Source organism: Bombina bombina, chromosome 6, assembly GCF_027579735.1.
Source record: "Bombina bombina isolate aBomBom1 chromosome 6, aBomBom1.pri, whole genome shotgun sequence".
In the NCBI taxonomy this organism is placed as follows: Eukaryota; Metazoa; Chordata; class Amphibia; order Anura; family Bombinatoridae; genus Bombina; species Bombina bombina.
This window is the reverse complement of record NC_069504.1, coordinates 1,006,507,593-1,006,534,380: the sequence shown is the minus strand read 5'-3', so window position 1 is coordinate 1,006,534,380 and position 26,788 is coordinate 1,006,507,593. Positions and strand designations below refer to the sequence as shown.

The 26,788-nt window shown below is 39.0% G+C and overlaps 1 protein-coding gene across 4 annotated transcripts in view; it reads right to left on the bottom strand.

The window, feature by feature from the left end:
- Nucleotides 1–7,504: 7,504 nt before the first annotated feature.
- MRPL22 (mitochondrial ribosomal protein L22) overlaps nt 7,505–26,788 on the bottom strand; it is a 53,648-nt gene continuing 34,364 nt past the window's right edge. For all 4 annotated transcript variants that reach the window (XM_053718715.1, XM_053718713.1, XM_053718714.1 and 1 more), the window contains 3 exons: nt 22,693–22,770; nt 8,420–8,489; nt 7,505–7,908 (listed from right to left, as the gene is read on the bottom strand). In XM_053718715.1, the coding sequence (XP_053574690.1) occupies nt 7,697–7,908; nt 8,420–8,489; nt 22,693–22,770 (360 nt within the window). In that variant the 3' untranslated portion in view covers nt 7,505–7,696. The remainder of the gene's footprint in view (nt 7,909–8,419; nt 8,490–22,692; nt 22,771–26,788) is intronic.

The following is a 26,788-nucleotide window of genomic DNA, read 5'->3' as shown; positions in this document are numbered from 1 at the left end:
TTGTTACTTGTTGCGCTAGAGTTTCCAACCAAAAAGTTGAAGCTGCAGCAACATCAGCCAATGATATAGCAGGTCTAAGAAGATTACCTGAACATAGATAAGCTTTTCTTAGAAAAGATTCAATTTTTCTATCTAAAGGATCCTTAAACGAGGTACCATCTGACGTAGGAATGGTAGTACGTTTAGCAAGGGTAGAAATAGCCCCATCAACTTTAGGGATTTTGTCCCAAAATTCTAACCTGTCAGGCGGAACAGGATATAATTGCTTAAAACGTTTAGAAGGAGTAAATGAATTACCCAATTTATCCCATTCCTTAGCAATTACTGCAGAAATAGCATTAGGAACAGGAAAGACTTCTGGAATAACCGCAGGAGCTTTAAAAACCTTATCCAAACGTATAGAATTAGTATCAAGAGGACTAGAATCCTCTATTTCTAAAGCAATTAGTACTTCTTTAAGTAAAGAGCGAATAAATTCCATCTTAAATAAATATGAAGATTTATCAGCATCAATCTCTGAGACAGAATCCTCTGAACCAGAAGAGTCCAAAGAATCAGAATGATGGTGTTCATTTAAAAATTCATCTGTAGAGAGAGAAGATTTAAAAGACTTTTTACGTTTACTAGAAGGAGAAATAACAGACAAAGCCTTCTTTATGGATTCAGAAACAAAATCTCTTATGTTATCAGGAACATTCTGCACCTTAGATGTTGAGGGAACTGCAACAGGCAATGGTACATCACTAAAGGAAATATTATCTGCTTTAACAAGTTTGTCATGACAATTATTACAAACAACAGCTGGAGGAATAGCTACCAAAAGTTTACAGCAGATACACTTAGCTTTGGTAGATCCAGCAGGCAGTGGTTTTCCTGTAGTATCTTCTGGCTCAGATGCAACGTGAGACATCTTGCAATATGTAAGAGAAAAAACAACAAATAAAGCAAAATAGATCAAATTCCTTATAAGACAGTTTCAGGAATGGGAAAAAAATGCCAAACATCAAGCTTCTAGCAACCAGAAGCAAATGAAAAATGAGACTGAAATAATGTGGAGACAAAAGCGACGCCCATATTTTTTGGCGCCAAATAAGACGCCCACATTATTTGGCGCCTAAATGCTTTTGGCGCCAAAAATGACGCCACATCCGGAACGCCGACATTTTTGGCGCAAAATAACGTCAAAAATGACGCAACTTCCGGCGACACGTATGACGCCGGAAACGGAAAAGAATTTTTGCGCCAAAAAAGTCCGCGCCAAGAATGACGCAATAAAATGAAGCATTTTCAGCCCCCGCGAGCCTAACAGCCCACAGGGAAAAAAGTCAAATTTTTGAGGTAAGAAAAAATATGATAATTTAAAGCATAATCCCAAATATGAAACTGACTGTCTGGAAATAAGGAAAGTTGAACATTCTGAGTCAAGGCAAATAAATGTTTGAATACATATATTTAGAACTTTATAAATAAAGTGCCCAACCATAGCTTAGAGTGTCACAGAAAATAAGACTTACTTACCCCAGGACACTCATCTACATGTTTGTAGAAAGCCAAACCAGTACTGAAACGAGAATCAGTAGAGGAAATGGTAAATATAAGAGTATATCGTCGATCTGAAAAGGGAGGTAAGAGATGAATCTCTACGACCGATAACAGAGAACCTTATGAAATAGACCCCGTAGAAGGAGATCACTGCATTCAATAGGCAATACTCTCCTCACATCCCTCTGACATTCACTGCACGCTGAGAGGAAAACCGGGCTCCAACTTGCTGCGGAGCGCATATCAACGTAGAATCTAGCACAAACTTACTTCACCACCTCCCTTGGAGGCAAAGTTTGTAAAACTGATTTGTGGGTGTGGTGAGGGGTGTATTTATAGGCATTTTAAGGTTTGGGAAACTTTGCCCCTCCTGGTAGGAATGTATATCCCATACGTCACTAGCTCATGGACTCTTGTTAATTACATGAAAGAAAAGTATATTGTGAATTTTGAGCAAACATCACCTGCATACAGCTGGTGAGACAAATCAGTGAGACCAGCTTGTTTAAAATGCTTACAAAATTTCACAAGAATCGTGAGAGAGCTTCAGACATACCATGGGAACTCCCCTGTTCAGCCCAGGGAACTGCCCTGTCCCTCCCACTTTCTGAAAATGTCAGGTTAATATGGAGAACATGTAAAAGATACACAGAAATATACAAAGTATGATCTAAGTCATTAAAGTAACAAACTTTCAAAGCATAATCAGAATGTGTAAAATCTGCTAGATTAAAATGTAGGTCCCAATCTGAAATGTATAGTAATATAAAACACAATGAACAAAGTGTAAATGTAACAAAATCCTCATATCATGAAGTGCTATATTGCCCTGGGCTTGTATCTGCTTCATATAAAGAAATGAGAGTTACACCCTTTTTCTTTTGCAAACTAAGTGAGTTCAGCCTTTGTGAAGTCTGAACTACAATTTCTCTCCAAGCTGGAGAACCTTTGAATATCAGGGTCTTGGTCACATCGGTTTGTGGGTTGTAGTAATATGTTGAGGGAGTCTGTGTGAGACTTTAGTTACCCAGCACACAAAACAAATTCAACACAAAAAACAGCAATCTTCAGGTGTACAACAAGGCTTTTCCCCCTCTGGCTCATGTGATTCTTTGGTATGCAATTAATTAGAATACTTGATCATGACCATACAATAAAATAAACAAGAAATCCCTGAAAACTATTGGAAGATAGATGCTGATGCATCAGAAATCGTTACAAAGCGGTTGCCAATGCTATGGGATTTTACCCGATCAGAGACATGGGGGACGATTTATCAAAGCTTCAACTGATTCGCTTGAATCTCACGTTATATTTTACACAAATTGAATCCGCCATAATTAACAAAGCACCAACATTGTCAAATGTTGAAATGTGTGATGTAATATACGCTCCCGCGATCTAAATCCGACGCAGAACAATGCTTGCGTCATTCCAGATGTTTCGAATTCACATTCAACTCTATTTGACCCTATTCCTAATTTATCAAATATTCAACAGGTACGATCGCGTCTTTTCCGCCGCAGCGTACCTATCGTTCAAACCCAGAAAGGTTATGTTAGATTCTGCAACAGAATGAAGCTTATTACATATTTATGTAAATTAGAAAGTTGATTACAATTGTATACTCTGTCTAAATTACACAGACAACAAAGATGCATTTTCAGTATCTAAATAATATGTTAAATAATAATATTATAAATCACATGTAATTTCAAGGGACAGATTCAAAAGTAGTTTTAATGACAGGTAATGTCTGGCAGCATGACTAGTAGATATAGGGATACAAATGAAATAAATACATTACATACTGTAGCTAACTTCCTTTTTTTATCAATCTAATTTCACCATGTTTAACGCATGTAGTACAAGTCCCACTGCATTTCGCACCAAATTTGACGCAATACTTGAACTCCTAAATAACCCACAAACTAGTGAAATTTTCCACCACTTTTGATTGGGAAATGCATAATCACATGATTTATGACATCAGCCTATCTGATTTAAATATACATTTTATACTATCTCTAATAAATCAAATTGCTCAATATTTGTGTCATGGAATCACTCATCAGAACTTGTAAGTGCCATTTGTTACATTGTGTATTGTACTTTGAAAGTATGTATATGTGATATTAGTATTAAAGTTAAACATTGATGCTGACTTTAGAACACAAAGTGTAATATTTTTGACAATGATTTTAAAAATTGATTGATGTTTGATTCAATATAATCTTAAGATGATAGCTCAAATGGATAGTCCACCTAACATTAAACTGTCATGAATCAGATACAGCAGAAATTAAAATCACCTCTTTACTGTCATGATATTGTCAGTGTTTTTCTTCCTTCTCTTGAATTTCATTTTCATTAAGAAATGTCATCTTATATGCCAGCCCATTTTATAACACCTGTGTAGGGGTGGTGTTTAAAACTACACTGCAATCAGGAAGTGTTACACAGGTGCATAGAGAAAATTGTCCCAGCTCTTAAAATATCCATTATTTGCAAATAAATACCTATACCTGATTACATGTTATATTCGCAATTATTCTTCCTCAGAATAATTATATATTTACACTATATGCATATAGTGGTATAAATAAACACAGATATATGAAAGACAACATTGTTTAAAACAAAATAAAATTTAGGGACATGTAAATATGTTTGGAAAAGATTTCTGACATGACATAACACACACACATATATATATATATATATATATATATATATATATATATATATATATACACATATATATATATATATATATATATATATATATATATACACACACACACACACAAGTATGTGCAAAGATATATGTACAAATTCTATCATTAATAATCATTAAAAAAAAAAAAAGAAAAAACAGTCATATCATGATTTCTAGAAATACAAATACACATTAGTTTATGTGAAAATATCATATATCAGATTCTTTTGTATAACAAATAAATAAAACAATTAGATATTGTTTGTTCAGGTATAAATATAGCTATTTCTTGGACATTAACAGATGAAAAATAAAAGATTAGCTTTAGAGAAATGTGCTTGTTCATGGACAGTAACGATATGGTATAAATAAAGTTTAAAAAAACTGAACATCCGCGACATTGATGACTTATTTATCAACAATCCGATGCTCATTGCTCCGTACTTGACGTGCGTGTTTTTGACTGAGTCTTTAATAAATAAGGGCGTCGTATGTGGATTTGCGGCAGCGATGTCTGGCGAGTGTATTGACTTCAGCGAATGCACCGAGATTGGCGCTTTGATAAATTCGGCCCCATGATCTTCAATGAAGACGGTTTGCAGCAGTTATGAAGCGTTTCACGAGTGGCTGCCCGGCCAAAATATCTCCATGATATAAATCATCTAGGGGCCACACATAACTCTGGAAAAACATCCAGGGATCTGCAGGCCTCTGCTAAGGTCAGTGTTCATAATCACAGCCTTAAGGAATAAAGTGCAAACATAGAGTTTATGGCAGAGCAGCATAGAGGAAACCCTTTCCCACTATAAGTACAGGAATAAATATAAGTACAGGAATAAATACAGATGATCCATGGATAGTTTTATGGATAAGACATTTGTTTGCATTTAGTACTTAGTTTTCACCAGTAATCAAAATGTACCAGTGCATATTTAATATTCTAAAGCAAACATTGTGTTTAATCCCTGCTCAGGGATCACAAGAAGTGCAGCTCCTGAGCAGAACATAACCGATATATTGGCAATTATGAGCAACTGACGCTCCCGATTGGAGCTTTAACCCCTTAATGACAACTGACATATCAGGTACGTCATGAATTAACAAGCAGGTAATGACAATAGACGTACCTGGTACGTCAGTTGTCTAACAGAGGGCTGGAAGCGATCGCTTCCAGCAGCTCTGAGGGTATTGCAGTGATGCCTCGATATGGAGGCATCCTGCAATACCCCTTTACAGGCCTCTGATGCAGAGAGAGCCACTCTGTGGCCCTCTCTGCACCGGAGCATCATTAGTGGGTGGGAGCAAAGCAGGGAGGCGGGTGGGCTGCCTGCAATGGGCCTGTGATGTGGAGGGGGACGCGCGAATGGACGTGGGGCGGCGGGCGCGTGCACGGGCCGGGAGCGGGTGGGAACCGTTACACTACAGAAAAATGGAATAAAAAATTGGGAGAGAAGGGGGGGATTTTCATTTATAAAACAATCGAAGGGTTCTGGGAGGGGGAAGAAAAGGGCAAACAAATAAAGCATATTTTTTTTTACTAAACTGGGTACTGGCAGACAGCTGCCAGTACCCAAGATGGCGCCCATTAAGCTAGAGGGATGGAGGGTTAGAGAACGGTTTGATGGGTGATCTGTGAGGTTGAGGGCTAAGGGGGGATTCTACACAGCAGCATATGTAAATATGCTAAAAAACAAACAAAAAAATATATATATACCTTTCTTACTTTCTGCCAGTACTTAAGATGGCGGGAACAATTGTGGGGTGGGGGAGGGATCAGGGGGTCTGATGTTTCAGGTGGGAGGCTGATCTCTACACTAAAGCTAAAATTAACCCTGCAAGCTCCCTACAAGCTACCTAATTAACCCCTTTACTGCTAGCCATAATACACGTGTGATGCACAGCGGCATTTAGCAGCCTTCTAATTATCAAAAAGCAACGCCAAAGCCATATGTCTGCTAATTCTGAACAAAGGGGATCCCAGAGAAGCATTTACAACCATTTGTGCCATAATTACACAAGCTGTTTGTAAATAATTTCAGTGAGAAACCTAAAGTTTGTGAAAAAGGAAACAATTTTTTTTATTTGATCGCATTTGGCGGTGAAATGGTGGCATGAAATATACCAAAATGGTCCTAGATCAATACTTTGGGTTGTCTACTACACTACAGCTAAAATTAACCCTACAAGTTCCCTACAAGCTCCCTAATTAACCCCTGCACTGCTGGGCATAAAACATGTGTGGTGCGCAGCAACGTTTAGCAGCCTTCTAATTACCAAAACGCAACGCCAAAGCCATATATGTCTGCTGTTTGTAAATGATTTCAGTAAGAAACCTAAAATTGTGAAATATGTAAAAGTTTTTTTTTATTTGAACGTATTTGGCGGTGAAATGGTGGCATGAAATATACCAAAATGGGCCTAAATCAATACTTTGGGTTGTTTACTACACTAAAGCTAAAATTACCCCAAAAAGCTCCCTATATGCTCCCTAATTAACCCCTTCACTGCTGGGCATAATACACGTATGTGCGCAGTGGCATTTAGCGGCCTTCTAATTATCAAAAAGCAACGCCAAAGTCATATATGTCTGCTATTTCTGAACAAAGGGGATCCCAGAGAAGCATTTACAACCATTTATGCCATAATTGCACAAGCTGTTTGTAAATAATTTCAGTGAGAAACCAAAAGTTTGTGAAAAAGTGAACGATTTTTTGTATTTGATCGCATTTGGCGGTGAAATGGTGGCATGAAATATACCAAAATGGGCCTAGATCAATACTTTGGGATGTCTTCTAAAAAAAATATATACATGTCAAGGGATATTCAGGGATTCCTGAAAGATATCAATGTCCCAATGTAACTAGCGCTAATTTTGAAAAAAAGTGGTTTGGAAATAGCAAAGTGTTACGGCCCTATAACTTGCAAAAAAAACAAAGAACATGTAAACATTGGGTATTTCTAAACTCAGGACAAAATTTAGAAACTATTTTTTCCTCATATTTTATAATTTTTTTAATAGTAAATTATGATATGATGAAAATAATGGTATCTTTAGAAAGTCCATTTAATGGCGAGAAAAACGGTATATAATATGTGTGGGTACAGTAAATGAGTAAGAGGAAAATTACAGCTAAACACAAACACCGCAAAAATGTAAAAATAGCCTTTGTTCCAAACAGACAGAAAATGGAAAAATACTGTTGTCATTAAGGGGTTAAGACAAAAAACAAAAAGAACATTAAGTGAAAAAAAAGCATGTATACTAATTTATTGAAACAAATGGAATTAAGATATTTTTTTTGTGTTGCCTTCCACATAATCATTAAGGGTCCCACTCCCATCCATGGATTTTACAGTCCTTGGTTGTTCTGTACAATAAATAGGCAGACACTACAGCAATAGTTTTCATTCAGGGATTTTTCCAATAGGCAGGACTCACAAGCTGTGAGTGATTGTTCGGTTTTTCAGTTGTTCAATATATTCCTTTGCCTGTTGATATCCAGTTACTGGCTCTTCTTTAGGGGGAGGTGGCCCTTCTACCAGTTTGACATAATAATGGCAGTATACCTTGTCCATAATTCCAAACATGCCGCGCCCGTGGTATCGAATCCGCTTTAGGTACTTGCCCTTGTTGGAAAAGGATTTAGCTAAAAAAGAAGAAATGGAGGAAAGAAAGAAGAAAATTAAAATACTAAACTTCTGCTTTGAGGATTTGCTAGCAACTAGCTCCCCCTTAACTTAAGGACCATTAGCTAGCCTGCTTACGCAAACCAATGCACAATATAGAAAATTCATTATTAGTACTTCAAATTAACCGCTTTTTCTGCTCTGCAACCTCACAAGCAGCAAGATCAGTCCCCCGACACTCGCTCGTTCGGGGTGATTGCAAGTGGCGACTGTAGGAGGACAGGTTCACTACTTGCGAACCTGTACGCCTGCAGGGATAATAAATGTACCCCTTAGTGTGAAAGAAACATATAAGAAACAAACATTTATCAGACAGGATTTTAGAGCACAGAGAAATAAAATTATACATACAGAGTTATGGAAAAGCCTTTAATATACTATAAGAGTTTTTAGAAAAGGTGCCAGTCCTTAGCCCTCGTTGGTGATAACTACTACAAATGTACAATACTGAAAAAGCCCAAATGAACTTACCCACATACAGGTTTGATTTGTATTCAACATTATGATTCCTTATAGCTAGGTCTTGAGCTTCTAAAAGGACCTGAAGAAAACAAAAGGTCAGCACTGTATTACCCATCTGACAGCAATGTACTTTCAATGATGAACAATTGCTGAAAGAAACAATGCATCTATATAGGAAGTAACTTATTTACCCAATATCTCTTATCCCCTACTCCCCTAGTGACCAAATGCACAGGCACATCTGTTGATGGCTACTATGGGATAGTCGTAGAGGACTCTCGAATTTTGTGTAAAAAACCCAAAAAAAACATAATTTATGTAAGAACTTACCTGATAAATTCATTTCTTTCATATTAACAAGAGTCCATGAGCTAGTGACGTATGGGATATACATTCCTACCAGGAGGGGCAAAGTTTCCCAAACCTTAAAATGCCTATAAATACACCCCTCACCACACCCACAAATCAGTTTAACGAATAGCCAAGAAGTGGGGTGATAAGAAAAAAGTGCGAAGCATATAAAATAAGGAATTGGAATAATTGTGCTTTATACAAAAAAATCATAACCACCACAAAAAAGGGTGGGCCTCATGGACTCTTGTTAATATGAAAGAAATGAATTTATCAGGTAAGTTCTTACATAAATTATGTTTTCTTTCATGTAATTAGCAAGAGTCCATGAGCTAGTGACGTATGGGATAATGAATACCCAAGATGTGGATCTTTCCACACAAGAGTCACTAGAGAGGGAGGGATAAAATAAAGACAGCCAATTCCTGCTGAAAATAATCCACACCCAAAATAAAGTTTAATGAAAAACATAAGCAGAAGATTCAAACCGAAACCACTGCCTGAAGTACTTTTCTACCAAAAACTGCTTCAGAAGAAGAGAATACATCAAAATGGTAGAATTTAGTAAAAGTATGCAAAGAGGACCAAGTCGCTGCTTTGCAAATCTGATCAACTGAAGCTTCATTCCTAAACGCCCAGGAAGTAGAAACTGACCTAGTAGAATGAGCTGTAATTCTCTGAGGCGGAATTTTACCCGACTCAACATAGGCAAGATGAATTAAAGATTTCAACCAAGATGCCAAAGAAATGGCAGAAGCTTTCTGGCCTTTCCTAGAACCGGAAAAGATAACAAATAGACTAGAAGTCTTACGGAAAGATTTCGTAGCTTCAACATAATATTTCAAAGCTCTAACAACATCCAAAGAATGCAACGATTTCTCCTTAGAATTCTTAGGATTAGGACATAATGAAGGAACCACAATTTCTCTACTAATGTTGTTGGAATTCACAACTTTAGGTAAAAATTCAAAAGAAGTTCGCAACACCGCCTTATCCTGATGAAAAATCAGAAAAGGAGGCTCACAAGAAAGAGCAGATAATTCAGAAACTCTTCTAGCAGAAGAGATGGCCAAAAGGAACAAAACTTTCCAAGAAAGTAATTTAATGTCCAATGAATGCATAGGTTCAAACGGAGGAGCTTGAAGAGCTCCCAGAACCAAATTCAAACTCCAAGGAGGAGAAATTGACTTAATGACAGGTTTTATACGAACCAAAGCTTGTACAAAACAATGAATATCAGGAAGAATAGCAATCTTTCTGTGAAAAAGAACAGAAAGAGCAGAGATTTGTCCTTTCAAAGAACTTGCGGACAAACCCTTATCTAAACCATCCTGAAGAAACTGTAAAATTCTCGGTATTCTAAAAGAATGCCAAGAAAAATGATGAGAAAGACACCAAGAAATATAAGTCTTCCAGACTCTATAATATATCTCTCGAGAAACAGATTTACGAGCCTGTAACATAGTATTAATCACGGAGTCAGAGAAACCTCTTTGACCAAGAATCAAGCGTTCAATCTCCATACCTTTAAATTTAAGGATTTCAGATCCTGATGGAAAAAAGGACCTTGTGACAGAAGGTCTGGTCTTAACGGAAGAGTCCACGGTTGGCAAGAGGCCATCCGGACAAGATCCGCATACCAAAACCTGTGAGGCCATGCTGGAGCTACCAGCAGAACAAACGAGCATTCCTTCAGAATCTTGGAGATCACTCTTGGAAGAAGAACTAGAGGCGGAAAGATATAGGCAGGATGATACTTCCAAGGAAGTGATAATGCATCCACTGCCTCCGCCTGAGGATCCCGGGATCTGGACAGATACCTGGGAAGTTTCTTGTTTAGATGGGACGCCATCAGATCTATTTCTGGAAGTTCCCACATTTGAACAATCTGAAGAAATACCTCTGGGTGAAGAGACCATTCGCCCGGATGCAACGTTTGGCGACTTAGATAATCCGCTTCCCAATTGTCTACACCTGGGATATGAACCGCAGAGATTAGACAGGAGCTGGATTCCGCCCAAACCAAAATTCGAGATACTTCTTTCATAGCCAGAGGACTGTGAGTCCCTCCTTGATGATTGATGTATGCCACAGTTGTGACATTGTCTGTCTGAAAACAAATGAACGATTCTCTCTTCAGAAGAGGCCAAAACTGAAGAGCTCTGAAAATTGCACGGAGTTCCAAAATATTGATCAGTAATCTCACCTCCTGAGATTCCCAAACTCCCTGTGCCGTCAGAGATCCCCACACAGCTCCCCAACCTGTGAGACTTGCATCTGTTGAAATTACAGTCCAGGTCGGAAGAACAAAAGAAGCCTCCTGAATTAAACGATGGTGATCTGTCCACCACGTTAGAGAGTGTCGAACAATCGGTTTTAAAGATATTAATTGATATATCTAAGTGTAATCCCTGCACCATTGGTTCAGCATACAGAGCTGAAGAGGTCGCATGTGAAAACGAGCAAAGGGGATCGCGTCCGATGCAGCAGTCATAATACCTAGAATTTCCATGCATAAGGCTACCGAAGGGAATGATTGAGACTGAAGGTTTCGACAACATGTAATCAATTTTAGACGTCTCTTGTCTGTTAAAGACAGAGTCATGGACACTGAATCTATCTGGAAACCCAGAAAGGTTACCCTTGTTTGAGGAATCAAAGAACTTTTTGGTAAATTGATCCTCCAACCATGATCTTGAAGAAACAACACAAGTCGATTCGTATGAGACTCTGCTAAATGTAAAGACTGAGCAAGTACCAAGATATCGTCCAAATAAGGAAATACCACAATACCCTGTTCTCTGATTACAGACAGAAGGGCACCGAGAATCTTTGTGAAAATTCTCGGAGCTGTAGCAAGGCCAAACGGTAGAGCCACAAATTGGTAATGCTTGTCTAGAAAAGAGAATCTCAGGAACTGAAAATGATCTGGATGAATCGGAATATGCAGATATGCATCCTGTAAATCTATTGTGGACATATAATTCCCTTGCTGAACAAAAGGCAATATAGTCCTTACAGTTACCATCTTGAACGTTGGTATCCTTACATAACGATTCAATAATTTTAGATCCAGAACTGGTCTGAAGGAATTCTCCTTCTTTGGTACAATGAAGAGATTTGAATAAAACCCCATTCCCTGTTCCGGAATTGGAACTGGCATAATTACTCCAGCCAACTCTAGATCTGAAACACAATTCAGAAATGCTTGAGCTTTCACTGGATTTACTGGGACACGGGAAAGAAAAAATCTCTTTGCAGGAGGTCTCATCTTGAAACCAATTCTGTATCCTTCTGAAACAATGCTCTGAATCCAAAGATTGTGAACAGAATTGATCCAAATTTCTTTGAAAAAACGTAACCTGCCCCCTACCAGCTGAACTGGAATGAGGGCCGTACCTTCATGTGAACTTAGAAGCAGGCTTTGCCTTTCTAGCAGGCTTGGATTTATTCCAGACTGGAGATGGTTTCCAAACTGATACTGCTCCTGAGGACGAAGGATCAGGCTTTTGTTCTTTGTTGAAACGAAAGGAACGAAAACGATTGTTAGCCCTGTTTTTACCTTTAGATCTTTTATCCTGTGGTAAAAAAGTTCCTTTCCCACCAGTAACAGTTGAAATAATAGAATCCAACTGAGAACCAAATAATTTGTTTCCCTGGAAAGAAATGGAAAGTAGAGTTGATTTAGAAGCCATATCAGCATTCCAAGTCTTAAGCCATAAAGCTCTTCTGGCTAAGATAGCTAGAGACATAAACCTAACATCAACTCTAATAATATCAAAAATGGCATCACAGATAAAATTATTAGCATGCTGAAGAAGAATAATAATATCATGAGAATCACGATTTGCTACTTGTTGCGCTAAGGTTTCCAACCAAAAAGTTGAAGCTGCAGCAACATCAGCCAATGATATAGCGGGTCTAAGAAGATTACCTGAACACAGATAAGCTTTTCTTAGAAAGGATTCAATTTTTCTATCTAAAGGATCCTTAAACGAGGTACCATCTGACGTAGGAATGGTAGTACGTTTAGCAAGGGTAGAAATAGCCCCATCAACTTTAGGGATTTTGTCCCAAAATTCTAACCTGTCAGGCGGAACAGGATATAATTGCTTAAAACGTTTAGAAGGAGTAAATGAATTACCCAATTTATCCCATTCTTTGGAAATCACTGCAGAAATAGCATTAGGAACAGGAAAAACTTCTGGAATAACCGCAGGAGCTTTAAAAACCTTATCCAAACGTATAGAATTAGTATCAAGAGGACTAGAATCCTCTATTTCTAAAGCAATTAGTACTTCTTTAAGTAAAGAGCGAATAAATTCCATCTTAAATAAATATGAAGATTTATCAGCATCAATCTCTGAGATAGAATCCTCTGAACCAGAAGAGTCCAAAGAATCAGAACGATGGTGTTCATTTAAAAATTCATCTGTAGAGAGAGAAGATTTAAAAGACTTTTTACGTTTACTAGAAGGAGAAATAACAGACAAAGCCTTCTTTATGGATTCAGAAACAAAATCTCTTATGTTATCAGGAACATTCTGCACCTTAGATGTTGAGGGAACTGCAACAGGCAATGGTACATTACTAAAGGAAATATTATCTGCTTTAACAAGTTTGTCATGACAATTATTACAAACAACAGCTGGAGGAATAGCTACCAAAAATTTACAGCAGATACACTTAGCTTTGGTAGATCCAGCAGGCAGTGATTTTCCTGTAGTATCTTCTGGCTCAGATGCAACGTGAGACATCTTGCAATATGTAAGAGAAAAAACAACATATAAAGCAAAATAGATCAAATTCCTTATAAGACAGTTTCAGGAATGGGAAAGAATGCCAAATATCAAGCTTCTAGCAACCAGAAGCAATGAAAAATGAGACTGAAATAATGTGGAGACAAAAGCGACGCCCATATTTTTTGCGCCAAATAAGACGCCCACATTATTTGGCGCCTAAATGCTTTTGGCGCCAAAAATGACGCCACATCCGGAACGCCGACATTTTTGGCGCAAAATAACGTCAAAAAATGACGTAACTTCCGGCGACACGTATGACGCCGGAAACGGAAAAGAATTTTTGCGCCAAAAAAGTCCGCGCCAAGAATGACGCAATAAAATGAAGCATTTTCAGCCCCCGCGAGCCTAACAGCCCACAGGGAAAAAAGTCAAATTTTTGAGGTAAGAAAAATATGATAAATCAATGCATAATCCCAAATATGAAACTGACTGTCTGAAAATAAGGAAAGTTGAACATTCTGAGTCAAGGCAAATAAATGTTTGAATACATATATTTAGAACTTTATAAATAAAGTGCCCAACCATAGCTTAGAGTGTCACAGAAAATAAGACTTACTTACCCCAGGACACTCATCTACATGTTTGTAGAAAGCCAAACCAGTACTGAAACGAGAATCAGTAGAGGTAATGGTAAATATAAGAGTATATCGTCGATCTGAAAAGGGAGGTAAGAGATGAATCTCTACGACCGATAACAGAGAACCTTATGAAATAGACCCCGTAGAAGGAGATCACTGCATTCAATAGGCAATACTCTCTTCACATCCCTCTGACATTCACTGCACGCTGAGAGGAAAACCGGGCTCCAACTTGCTGCGGAGCGCATATCAACGTAGAATCTAGCACAAACTTACTTCACCACCTCCCTTGGAGGCAAAGTTTGTAAAACTGATTTGTGGGTGTGGTGAGGGGTGTATTTATAGGCATTTTAAGGTTTGGGAAACTTTGCCCCTCCTGGTAGGAATGTATATCCCATACGTCACTAGCTCATGGACTCTTGTTAATTACATGAAAGAAAAACCACACAACAGAAGAAAATATAAGGAATCTCTCTGGAAGGGAACTGCTGAGGCACAAATAAGTGCACAGATTTAATGGAATAAAATAGTGATGTGTGTGCTCCCTGACACAGATACTACACAAGTCTTCAGCTTGTTCATGGGATTAGCGAGCGCTAAAGGTAGGGGATGATAGCTAAGCGCTTAAAAGGGATATGAAACCCAAAAGTGTTCTTTTGTGATTCAGACAGAGCATACCATTTTAAAAAGGTTCCAATTTACTTCTAGTATCAATTTGCTTTGTTCCCATATTCTGTGTTGAAGAGATACCTAGGTAGGCATCTGGAGCACTACATGGCAATAAATAGTGCTGCTACCTCGTGCTCTTGCAAATAGGTAACATTATTGCATAACTGCGGCAATATAGTGCTCTAGTCAAACGCCTAAGCATATGTCCCTGCTTTTCAACAAAAAATACCAAGAGAAAAACGAAAATGTGATAATAAAAGTACATTAGAAAGTTGTTTAAAATTGCATGCTCTATCTGAATAATCAAAGAAAAAAAAATTGGGTTTCATATCCCTTTAAGAGATAGCCCTGTCACTTTGGCCATAACCAAGGCTGGCGTTAGAATTTTTGGCTACACAGTCAAAGATATATTTTTGCTGCCCGTGGCCATATTCAGCATTTGTTTAATTTTAAACATACAAACAATTCTAAAAACGGCAAGATTCTGCCTATACACGCCAAGGTAGGATCTGGGTATAGTTTGGCAAATATTTTAGTTATCTAGGTCTGGTTTGGGCTACTCCTGACTTCCCATAAGGAAAGAGGGACATATTAACAGGACTAAAAGAGGGGCCAACCAAAGGCCTAGATTTAGAGTTCGGCGGTAAAAGGGCTGTTAACGCTCCGCTGGCTTTTTTCTGGCCGCACCATAAATTTAACTCTGGTATCGAGAGTTAAAACAAATGCTGCGTTAGGCTCCAAAAAAGGAGCGTAGGGCATTTTTACCGCAAATGCAACTCTCGATACCAGAGTTGCTTACGGACGCGGCCAGCCTCAAAAACGTGCTCGTGCACGATTCTCCCATAGGAAACAATGGGACTGTTTGAGCTGAAAAAAAACCTAACACCTGCAAAAAAGCAGCGTTCAGCTCCTAACGCAGCCCCATTGTTTCCTATGGGGAAACAGTTTCTAAGTCTGCATCTAACACCCTAACATGAACCCCGAGTCTAAACACCCCTAACCTTACACTTATTAACCCCTAATCTGCCGCCCCCGCTATCGCTGACCCCTGCATTACAGTTTTAACCCCTAATCTGCCGCTCCGTAAACCGCCGCAACCTACGTTATCCCTATGTACCCCTAATCTGCTGCCCTAACATCGCCAACCCCTATGTTATATTTATTAACCCCTAATCTGCCCCCCACAACGTCGCCGACACCTGCCTACACTTATTAACCCCTAATCTGCCGAGCGGACCTGAGCGCTACTATAATAAAGTTATTAACCCCTAATCCGTCTCACTAACCCTATCATAAATAGTATTAACCCCTAATCTGCCCTCCCTAACATCGCCGACACCTACCTTCAATTATTAACCCCTAATCTTCCGATAGGAGCTCACCGCTATTCTAATAAATGTATTAACCCCTAAAGCTAAGTCTAACCCTAACACTAACACCCCCCTAACTTAAATATAATTTACATCTAACGAAATAAATTAACTCTTATTAAATAAATTAATCCTATTTAAAGCTAAATACTTACCTGTAAAATAAATCCTAATATAGCTACAATATAAATTATAATTATATTTTAGCTATTTTAGGATTAATATTTATTTTACAGGCAACTTGGTATTTATTTTAACCAGGTACAATAGCTATTAAATAGTTAATACCTATTTAATAGTTACCTAGTTAAAATAAATACAAAATTACCTGTAAAATAAATCCTAACCTAAGATATAATTAAACCTAACACTACCCTATCAATAAAATAATTAAATAAACTACCTACAATTACCTACAATTAACCTAACACTACACTATCAATAAATAAATTAAATACAATTGCTACAAATAAATACAATTAAATAAACTAGCTAAAGTACAAAAAATAAAAAAGAACTAAGTTACAGAAAATAAAAAAATATTTACAAACATAAGAAAAAATATTACAACATTTTTAAACTAATTACACCTACTCTAAGCCCCCTAATAAAATAACAAAGCCCCCCAAAATAAATAATTCCCTACCCTATTCTAAATTTAAAAAGTTACAAGCTCTTTTACCTTACCAGCCCTGAACAGGGCCCTTTGCGGGGCATGCCCCAAGAAGTTCAGCTCTTTTGCCTGTAAAAGAAAACATACAATACCCCCCCCCCCCCAACATTACAACCCACCACCCACATACCCCTAATCTAACCCAAACCACCCTTAAATAAACCTAACACTAAGCCCCTGAAGATCTTCCTACCTTGTCTTCACCATACCAGGTTCACCGATCCGTCCTGGCTCCGATATCTTCATCCAACCCAAGCGGGGGCTAGACATCCACTGAAGAAGTCCAGAAGAGGGTCCAAAGTCTTCCTCCTATCCGGCAAGAAGAGGACATCCGGACCGGCAAACATCTTCTCCAAGCGGCATCTTCTATCTTCTTCCATCCGGTGCGGAGCGGGTCCATCTTGAAGCAGGCGACGCGGATCCATCCTCTTCTTCCGATGTCTCCCGACGAATGACGGTTCCTTTAAGGGACGTCATCCAAGATGGCGTCCCTCGAATTCCGATTGGCTGATAGGATTCTATCAGCCAATCGGAATTAAGGTAGGCATTTTCTGATTGGCTGATGGAATCAGCCAATCAGAATCAAGTTCAATCCGATTGGCTGATCCAATCAGCCAATCAGATTGAGCTCGCATTCTATTGGCTGTTCCGATCAGCCAATAGAATGCGAGCTCAATCTGATTGGCTGATTGGATCGGCCAATCGGATTGAACTAGATTCTGATTGGCTGATTCCATCAGCCAATCAGAAAATTCCTACCTTAATTCCGATTGGCTGATAGAATCCTATCAGCCAATCGGAATTCGAGGGACGCCATCTTGGATGACGTCCCTTAAAGGAACCGTCATTCGTCGGGAGACATCGGAAGAAGAGGATGGATCCGCGTCGCCTGCTTCAAGATGGACCCGCTCCGCACCGGATGGAAGAAGATAGAAGATGCCGCTTGGAGAAGATGTTTGCCGGTCCGGATGTCCTCTTCTTGCCGGATAGGATGAAGACTTTGGACCCTCTTCTGGACCTCTTCAGCACCGGATTATGGATCGCCAACCCCCCCTTGGGTTGGATGAAGATCTTGGAGCCAGGACGGATCGGTGATACCTGGATGGTGAAGACAAGGTAGGAAGATCTTCAGGGGATTAGTGTTAGGTTTATTTAAGGGGGGTTTGGGTTAGATTAGGGGTATGTGGGTGGTGGGTTGTAATGTTGGGGGGGGGTATTGTATGTTTTTTTTAACAGGCAAAAGAGCTGAACTTCTTGGGGCATGCCCCGCAAAGGGCCCTGTTCAGGGCTGGTAAGGTAAAAGAGCTTGTAACTGTTTTAATTTAGAATAGGGTAGGGAATTTATTATTTTGGGGGGCTTTGTTATTTTATTAGGGGGCTTAGAGTAGGTGTAATTAGTTTAAAATTGTTGTAATATTTTTCTTATGTTTGTAAATATTTTTTTATTTTCTGTAACTTAGTTCTTTTTTATTTTTTGTACTTTAGCTAGTTTATTTAATTGTATTTATTTGTAGCAATTGTATTTAATTTATTTATTGATAGTGTAGTGTTAGGTTAATTGTAGGTAATTGTAGGTAGTTTAATTATTTTATTGATAGGGTAGTGTTAGGTTTAATTATATCTTAGGTTAGGATTTATTTTACAGGTAAATTTGTTATTATTTTAACTAGGTAACTATTAAATAGTTCTTAACTATTTAATAGCTATTGTACCTAGTTAAAATAAATACCAAGTTGCCTGTAAAATAAATATTAATCCTAAAATAGCTCTAATATAATTATAATTTATATTGTAGCTATATTAGGATTTATTTTACAGGTAAGTATTTAGCTTTAAATAGGATTAATTTATTTAATAAGAGTTAATTTATTTCGTTAGATTAAAATTATATTTAAGTTAGGGGGGTGTTAGTGTTAGGGTTAGACTTAGCTTTAGGGGTTAATACATTTATTATAGTAGCGGTGAGCTCCGATCGGAAGATTAGGGGTTAATAATTGAAGTTAGGTGTCGGCGATGTTAGGGAGGGCAGATTAGGGGTTAATACTATTTATGATAGGGTTAGTGAGGCGGGTTAGGGGTTAATAACTTTATTATAGTAGCGGTGCGGTCCGCTCGGCAGATTAGGGGTTAATAAGTGTAGGCAGGTGTCGGCGACGTTGAGGGGGGCAGATTAGGGGATAATAAATATAATATAGGGGTCGGCGGTGTTAGGGGCAGCAGATTAGGGGTACATAGGGATAACGTAGGTGGCGGCGCTTTGCGGTCGGAAGATTAGGGGTTAATTATTTTAAGTAGCTGGCGGCGATGTTGTGGGGGGCAGATTAGGGGTTAATAAATGTAATATAGGGGTCGGCGGGGTTAGGGGCAGCAGATTAGGGGTACATAAGTATAACGTAGGTGGCGGTCGGAAGATTAGGGGTTAAAATTTTTAATCGAGTGGCGGCGATGTGGGGGGACCTCGGTTTAGGGGTACATAGGTAGTTTATGGGTGTTAGTGTACTTTAGGGTACAGTAGTTAAGAGCTTTATAAACCGGCGTTAGCCAGAAAGCTCTTAACTCCTGCTATTTTCAGGCGGCTGGAATTTTGTCGTTAGAGCTCTAACGCTCACTGCAGAAACGACTCTAAATACCGGCGTTAGAAAGATCCCATTGAAAAGATAGGCTACGCAAATGGCGTAGGGGGATCTGCGGTATGGAAAAGTCGCGGCTGTAAAGTGAGCGTTAGACCCTTTAATCACTGACTCCAAATACCAGCGGGCGCCCAAAACCAGCGTTAGGAGCCTCTAACGCTGGTTTTGACGGCTACCGCCGAACTCTAAATCTAGGCCTTAGAATTTGAGGAACAAATTGAAGGGAGAAATTGTGGCAGGTGCCAAGCTTTGTGGACACTAAAAGGCCAGTGCAGCGACAAAGGAAGGAATTTTCATGCGTCACGTGAGCTGTATTTATACAACAAAATGGTCACTAGCTGTACATTTTATTCAGGATTTTTACTGGATAAGAACTAATGACCTGATCTTTGTCCCCAGTGTTTTAGAAGAGGGTCACAAGTGTCCTGTGAAACTACATTAAAACTGCTGGTTGACACCTGTTACTTGTAAAAAAAACCTACAGTTTTAAAAGATACGTATCTAAGATTTTTAACTAGATGAAAAATAATAGAATTCTTTTGTTCATACGAAAGTTTTGAAACTTTATTCAAATATATATTTCCTCCTGTGAACATAAATAATATGTTTCTATGTCGGTTTAGCACAATTTTATTTATTTGCTTTTTTTCACTCTTGAAATGATTGCTTGTTCTATTAAATCGGCTAGGCACACTTTCTGCACCTACTCACAGTGATAATAATTAGGTGCTAGAACTTGCTTGCATCCTGCACTTTCATCAACAAATATTGGATCTGCAATCAAAGGGAAACTATAATATTTGGTCGGAGTTATTTAAAGTGATACAGGAAGATAACTTGTAAGATGAGATGCAGATGAAGTGTGATTGTTCTATTGAAATACCCTGACGCAGTATTCTGCTGGAAAACCAATTACATATAGAAATCATTTTTGTTGTTGTTGTTAAATGTTACATTAAAAGCTCTACCAATTCTAAAGCAGGAATTGATCAGTTACATATTTCAGAAAGAAAATGACAGATAACAAGTATATGACACAAATATCAGGAATATAAAACATCGCTTTTACATTACTGCATTATAATAAAAGAGGAAGTTTGTGACTACAGATTTCATAAACAAAACATTTTTATTTATGAGTATGTTGATATCTGGGGGTGTTAAAATGCAAGGAAAAAATAACTGCTGGAATAATTAAAATGTTTTAGTAAAAGGACATTAATATTTAAAGCAGAATTTATCAAGCTGCATTAGCAGCGTTTGACACACTGCTGCGTAGACTTGCACAAGCCAGCCTGCAACCACACCATTTATGAAGCATCTTCTGCTTCTTATCCTCTCCAGAACCTCTAAGGTGACGGTGATAAATCATCCTGAATTGGCTTATTTAGGGTGATTGGCAGGATCTGCTATTGTGCAATTGGTTGCATAAAAGCAAGGGGAGGGATAGCACAAGAGAGCTATTCTGATTGGCAGGGCCTGCTATCATGGAATAAGTTGCATGAAATCAGGGGGAGGGATAGCACAAGAGAGCTATTCTGATTGGCAGGGCCTGCTATCATGGAATAAGTTACATGAAATCAGGGGGAGGGATAGCACAAGAGAGCTATTCTGATTGGCAGGGCCTGCTATCATGGAATAAGTTGCATGAAATCAGGGGGAGGGATAGCACAAGAGAGCTATTCTGATTGGCAGGGCCTGCTATCATGGAATAAGTTGCATGAAATCAGGGGGAGGGATAGCACAAGAGAGCTATTCTGATTGGCAGGGCCTGCTATCATGCAATTGGTTGCATGAAGCAGGGGGAGGGATTGCACAAGACAGCTATTCTGATTAGCAGGCCCTGCTATTGTGCAACTGGTTGCATAAAAGCAGGGGAGGGATAGCACAAGAGAGCTATTCTGATTGGCAGGGTCTGCTATCGTGCAATTGGTTGCATAAAGCAGGGGGAGGGATTGCACAAGAGAGCTATTCTGATTGGCAGGCCTGCTATCGTGCAATTGGTTTCATGAAAGCAGGGGGGATTGCACAAGAGAGCTATCGTGCAATATTACATTTTGCTGAACGATGCTGCGTTGCATGTGGTGTGTGCAAACGGACAGGTTATCTGCTTGAGAACTAGTCATCATGCAGTTTCCCTTTAATCGCATCATAAAATGTTTTATTTAAGGAACATAAAACCGCTTTACAATGTACATTCAATACTTTTTTTGCTATAAAATATCAAGTATACTTGTTCTGCTCCATCCAGAGAGCTTAGCGTTCTTGCATTATAATTAAGTATAGCGTAATTTACCTGAGCCTATACAATGATTGGTTAGATCAGACCACAAAGTTAATTTACATTTTCCGTTGTGTCCCTGAACTGCACTTGATTTCCAAAACTATGTAAATTGTGCTATTGAAATGAAAATGTTATATTATTTTAAAACATTTATTTTGCAATGCAGTGCTTAGTTGCTTTTATATGCTATGAGTTAATGTCCCTTTAAAAGGTATACAATTTATTTAACCGGATGGAATGCCATAAGGACAGCAATGGGCTGTTTGTCAAATTGCTGTCCAACCTATGGCCCAGGGACCTACCATGCTGCATCCCAGGCTTCTAAATTTGTCCCCTGCAATTATTAAATTAAAGGGACATGAAACCCAAATTTTTTCTTTCATGATTTAGAAAGAGCATATAATTATAAACAACTTTCTAATTTACTTCTCTTATCTAATTTGCTTTATTCTCGTAATATTCCTTGCTGGAAAGCATATCTAGATATGCTTAGTAGCTGTTGATTGGTAGCTGCACACAGATGCCTCCTGTGATTGGCTCACCATGTGCATTGATATTTCTTCATTAAAGGATATCTAAAGAATGAAGCAAATTAGATAATAGACGTAAATTGGAATGCTGTTTAAAATTGTATTCTCTACCTTAATCATGAAAGAAATTTTTTGGGTAAAGTGTCCCTTTAACTTTATTGGCTAAATGTAAGCCTGATGTCGTCATGTGCATCATATGTGTAATTTTATGGTGAAGTCTTTGTGACTCACACTATTACTGGTTAACAGAATGTCTGTATGTTTATTGGCTCTATGGGTGAAAAACTATATCCCAGCGTGTCCCTCAATTAAGAATGTTAGAAGCCCTGGTCTACGTCAACACACTTCCCCTCCCAACAATATTCAACAAGTCAAATAAAACATCCACCTCTCACCTCCTTCATAATTTTGGCTCCTTTCTTATCATTAAACTCCAGCTGAGCTATGGCTTGATCTATGGACATTCCCCGTATCTGCAGAAACAAGCAATGGGTTAATGAGGAGTAGCACAAGGGAGATCTGTTCTCAGAAACAGACCCCATGAGACTGAGCAGCCAGGAAGATAAAAGACTTTATAAAATACAGAAACATTTGCATATCTCCATTAACTATCTACATTTATTAATTACTTCATTCATTTTCACTTTGATGACCACCAATGCTTATTTTACAGAAGTCTGATCATCAGAATATTAAAGTTCTGAACATAATGCAGAATTGTGTTATGTAGGCTGGCATCAATTCATTGCAAGAACTAAATGCCTTTCAGTTGTGTAACTGCTGGGGAACAATAAACACCTCCTATATATATATATGTAAGTATTACATGCATTTTTTTGCAGTTAAAGGGACATGAATCAGAATTCTGAAGTAACGTATTTAAACATTTTCCTATTGACTTATCAGATGTACCTCTTTCTCTTTCAGCCTTTGTTTGAGATTTAGATCCTTTCCATGAGACCATATTGAGGCCGGATCAGGCACAATATGGCAACAGTTTGCAACTATGTTTGTAACAATGTTATAGACAAAACTAGTTTACTTTTTATCTGAATCACAAAATTTAATGCTGACTCCCATTTACCATTTAACACACAGAACCCATTTTCCCTCTGGCAGTAACCTAGGGTGTTACATTTTTATATCCAGAACATACATTTCTGCAATTTTAGCCCCATAAAACACCTTTCTTAAATCTCCTTTTTTTCTCTCACTTAAGAGCACATAAATCACATCTGAAACACAATTAATTGTACCTAAACACACATAGATTTGCAAAAATAATCTTTTATTATAAAAAATGAATAAATCTAATTTATAGAAGGATAACTTTTAAGTAGGGTTGCACCGATACCATATTTTTTATGACCGAGTACAAGTACCGATAATTGTTTTCAAATACTCGCCGATACCAATTACCGATACTTTTTTTTTATTTTATGTCATGTGACAGTTTACCAAGCACAATACAGACTAATTATTTAAGATTCCTTCTTTATAATTATAAAGGACTGTAATTCAAAAGACATTATGAAATAATAAAAAAGTTCACTGAACATGTTTATAAATAAAAAATATTACAATAAAATATTAAATTTAAAGGGGTTATGCAATTGGGTTGTAGGGCTGTTATATAACATCAATCTGACATTCGTATGGAGGTTCGACTCTAAGTTGAACTTTCCACACTACTGCATGGGGCAGAAAGATATTTTTGGCCCATTTTAGCCAGAGCTGGAAATCTGTTTATTAACTGCCCAGTACTTCAGGGATTTGTCTGAACGAGGTACAGTGATCTCTCCTACAATAATACAAATAACAGCAATTTGTATTGGCAGAACGGTAGTAAACAATTTTTAGTTTAGTCTCCACTCCAGTTTAAAATGAAATGAGAACGTGCAGTTTGAAAAAACGCCACAAGATAGAATATGGGTAGGAAGTGGAGGTATCGGTTTAAGTATCGGTGCATTTGCACGAGTACAAGTACTCATGCAAATACTTGGTATCGGTGCAACCCTACTTTTAAGGCAAACTTATTTTACCCCTGCATATTCAGTGCGCCAGTGGCATTTTGCAAAATGTTGCTAGTGGCACTAAAGTGTAAATGTATGATAAATGGGCATAAATGTGATCTACAACCATACTGGATTGTAAGTCATGTGCCTGTTAAAGGGAAAACATAAATTATGCTTACCTGATTATTTCATTTCCATCTGTGGGAGTAGAGTCCACTGCTTCATTCATCACTTGTGGGAAATAAGAACCTGGCCACCAGGAGGAGGCAAAGACGCCCCAGCCAAAGGCTTAAATACCTCCCCCACTCCTCTCACCACCCAGTCATTCTGCCAAGGGAACATTTAACAGTAGGAGAAATATCAGGGTATAAATGGTGCCAGAAGAATAATATTAAATTTAGGTCCGCCCACCGGAGCAAAACGGGCGGGAGCAATGGACTCTCCTCCCACAGATGAAAATGAAATTATCAGGAAAGCATAATTTATGTTTTCCGTCTTAATGGGAGGAGAGTCCACTGCTTCATTCATTACTTATGGGAACAAATACCCAAGCTCTAGAGGACACTGAATGAACAAAAACGTAAAAGGAGGCGAACCCTATACTGAGGGCACCACAGCCTGCAGAACCTGTCTCCAAAACACAGCTTCCGCCAAAGCAAAAACATCAAATTTGTAAAACTTTGTAAAAGTATGTAAGGAAGACCAAGTAGTCGCCGTACAAATCTGCTCCAGAGGCCTCAGCTCTAGTTGAGTGAGCCGTAATCCTCTGAGGAGGCTTATGTCCCGCTGTCTCATATGCCAAACAGATAATGCTCCTTAACCAAAAAAGACAGAGAAGTGGGAGAGGCCCTCTGCCCCCTACGCTTCCCTAAATACACCACAAATAAGGATGAAGTCTGTCTGAAATCTTTCGTGGCCTGAAAATAAAACTTCAAGACTCGAACCACATCCAAGTTATGCAGTAGCCTCTCCTTAGACGAGGAAGGGTTAGGATACAAAGAAGGAACTACTATCTCCTGATTGATGTTACAATCGGACACCACCTTGGGAAGAAATCCCAACCCATTGCGAAGCACAGTCTTAAAAGTGTGAAAAACTAGGTAAGGGGGCTCAGATTGCCTCTAACTCAGAGACCCTGCGAGCCGATGCAATAGCCAGAAGAAATAGAAAACTTCCAGGAAATAATCTTAATGTCAAGCGCATGCATAGGCTCAAACGGAGCCCTCTGCAAAACCTTAAGGACCAAGTTTAAGCTCCAAGGAGGAGTAGAATTCCTAAAGACAGGTCTGATCCTAGACAGAGCCTGAACAAAGGACTGAATATCAGGAAGCTCCACTAGCTTCTTGTGTAACAGCACCGATAACGCAGAAATCTGTCCCTTTAAGGAACTGGCAGCAAGACCCTTATCCAGTCCATCCTGGAGAAAGGCCAGAATCCTGGATACCCTAACCTTGTGCCAGGGATATCCACGTTCCTCACACCAGGACAAGTAGGTCATCCACACCTTATGATAGATGCAATGAGTGACCAGCTTCCTGGCCTGGATGAGAGTATCAATTACTCTCTCAGAAAACCCTCTCTTAGCCAAGACTAGGCGTTCAATCCCCATGCAGTCAGCCTCAGAGAATCAAGATTTTGGTGTCGAAAGGGACCCTAAATCAGCAGATCTCTATGACAGGGTAACCTCCACGGAGGAGACAATGACATCCCCAATAGATCCGCAAACCACGTCCTCTGTGGCCACAACGGAGCAATTAGAATGGTCGAAGCTTGCTCCTGTTTGATGCGGGCCACCACCCGAGGAAGAAGTGACAACGGTGGAAAAATGTAAATTAGATTGAACTCCCAAGGCAACGCTAAGGCATTTATCAGCTCTGCCTTTGTGTCCCTGGACCGCCACCCATATCTGGGTAGCTTGAAGTTGAGTCTGGACACCATGAGGTCTATCTCCGGCGTCCCCCATCTGTTGTAGATCTCCGCAAACACCTCGCGATGGAGAGACCATTCCCCCGGATGAAACGTTTGTCTGCTGAGAAAGTCAGCTTCTCAATTGTCCACAACTGGAAAGAGGATCGCTGAGAGCAAACAGCTGTGAGTCGCTGCCCATTCCAGAATCTGAGATACTTCCCTCATGGCTAGGGAGTTTCTCGTTCCCCCCTGATGGTTTATGTAAGCCACCGAGGTAATGTTGTCTGACTGGGATCTGATGAATCGGGATGGCCCCAGGTGGGGCCAACCCCTTAGAGCATTGAATATCGCTCGAAGTTCCAGAATATTTATTGGTAGAGTCGACTCCTCTCAAGTCCACCTGCCCTGTGCCCTTCGGGCACCCCAAACAGCTCCCCATCCTGATAGACTTGTGTCCGTGGTCACAATCTCCCAGGATGGCCTCAAGAAGGATGTCCCCTGGGCCAGCTATCCCGGACTGATCCACCAAGAGAGGGATTCCCTCACTCGGTTGTCCAGAGAGATTTGT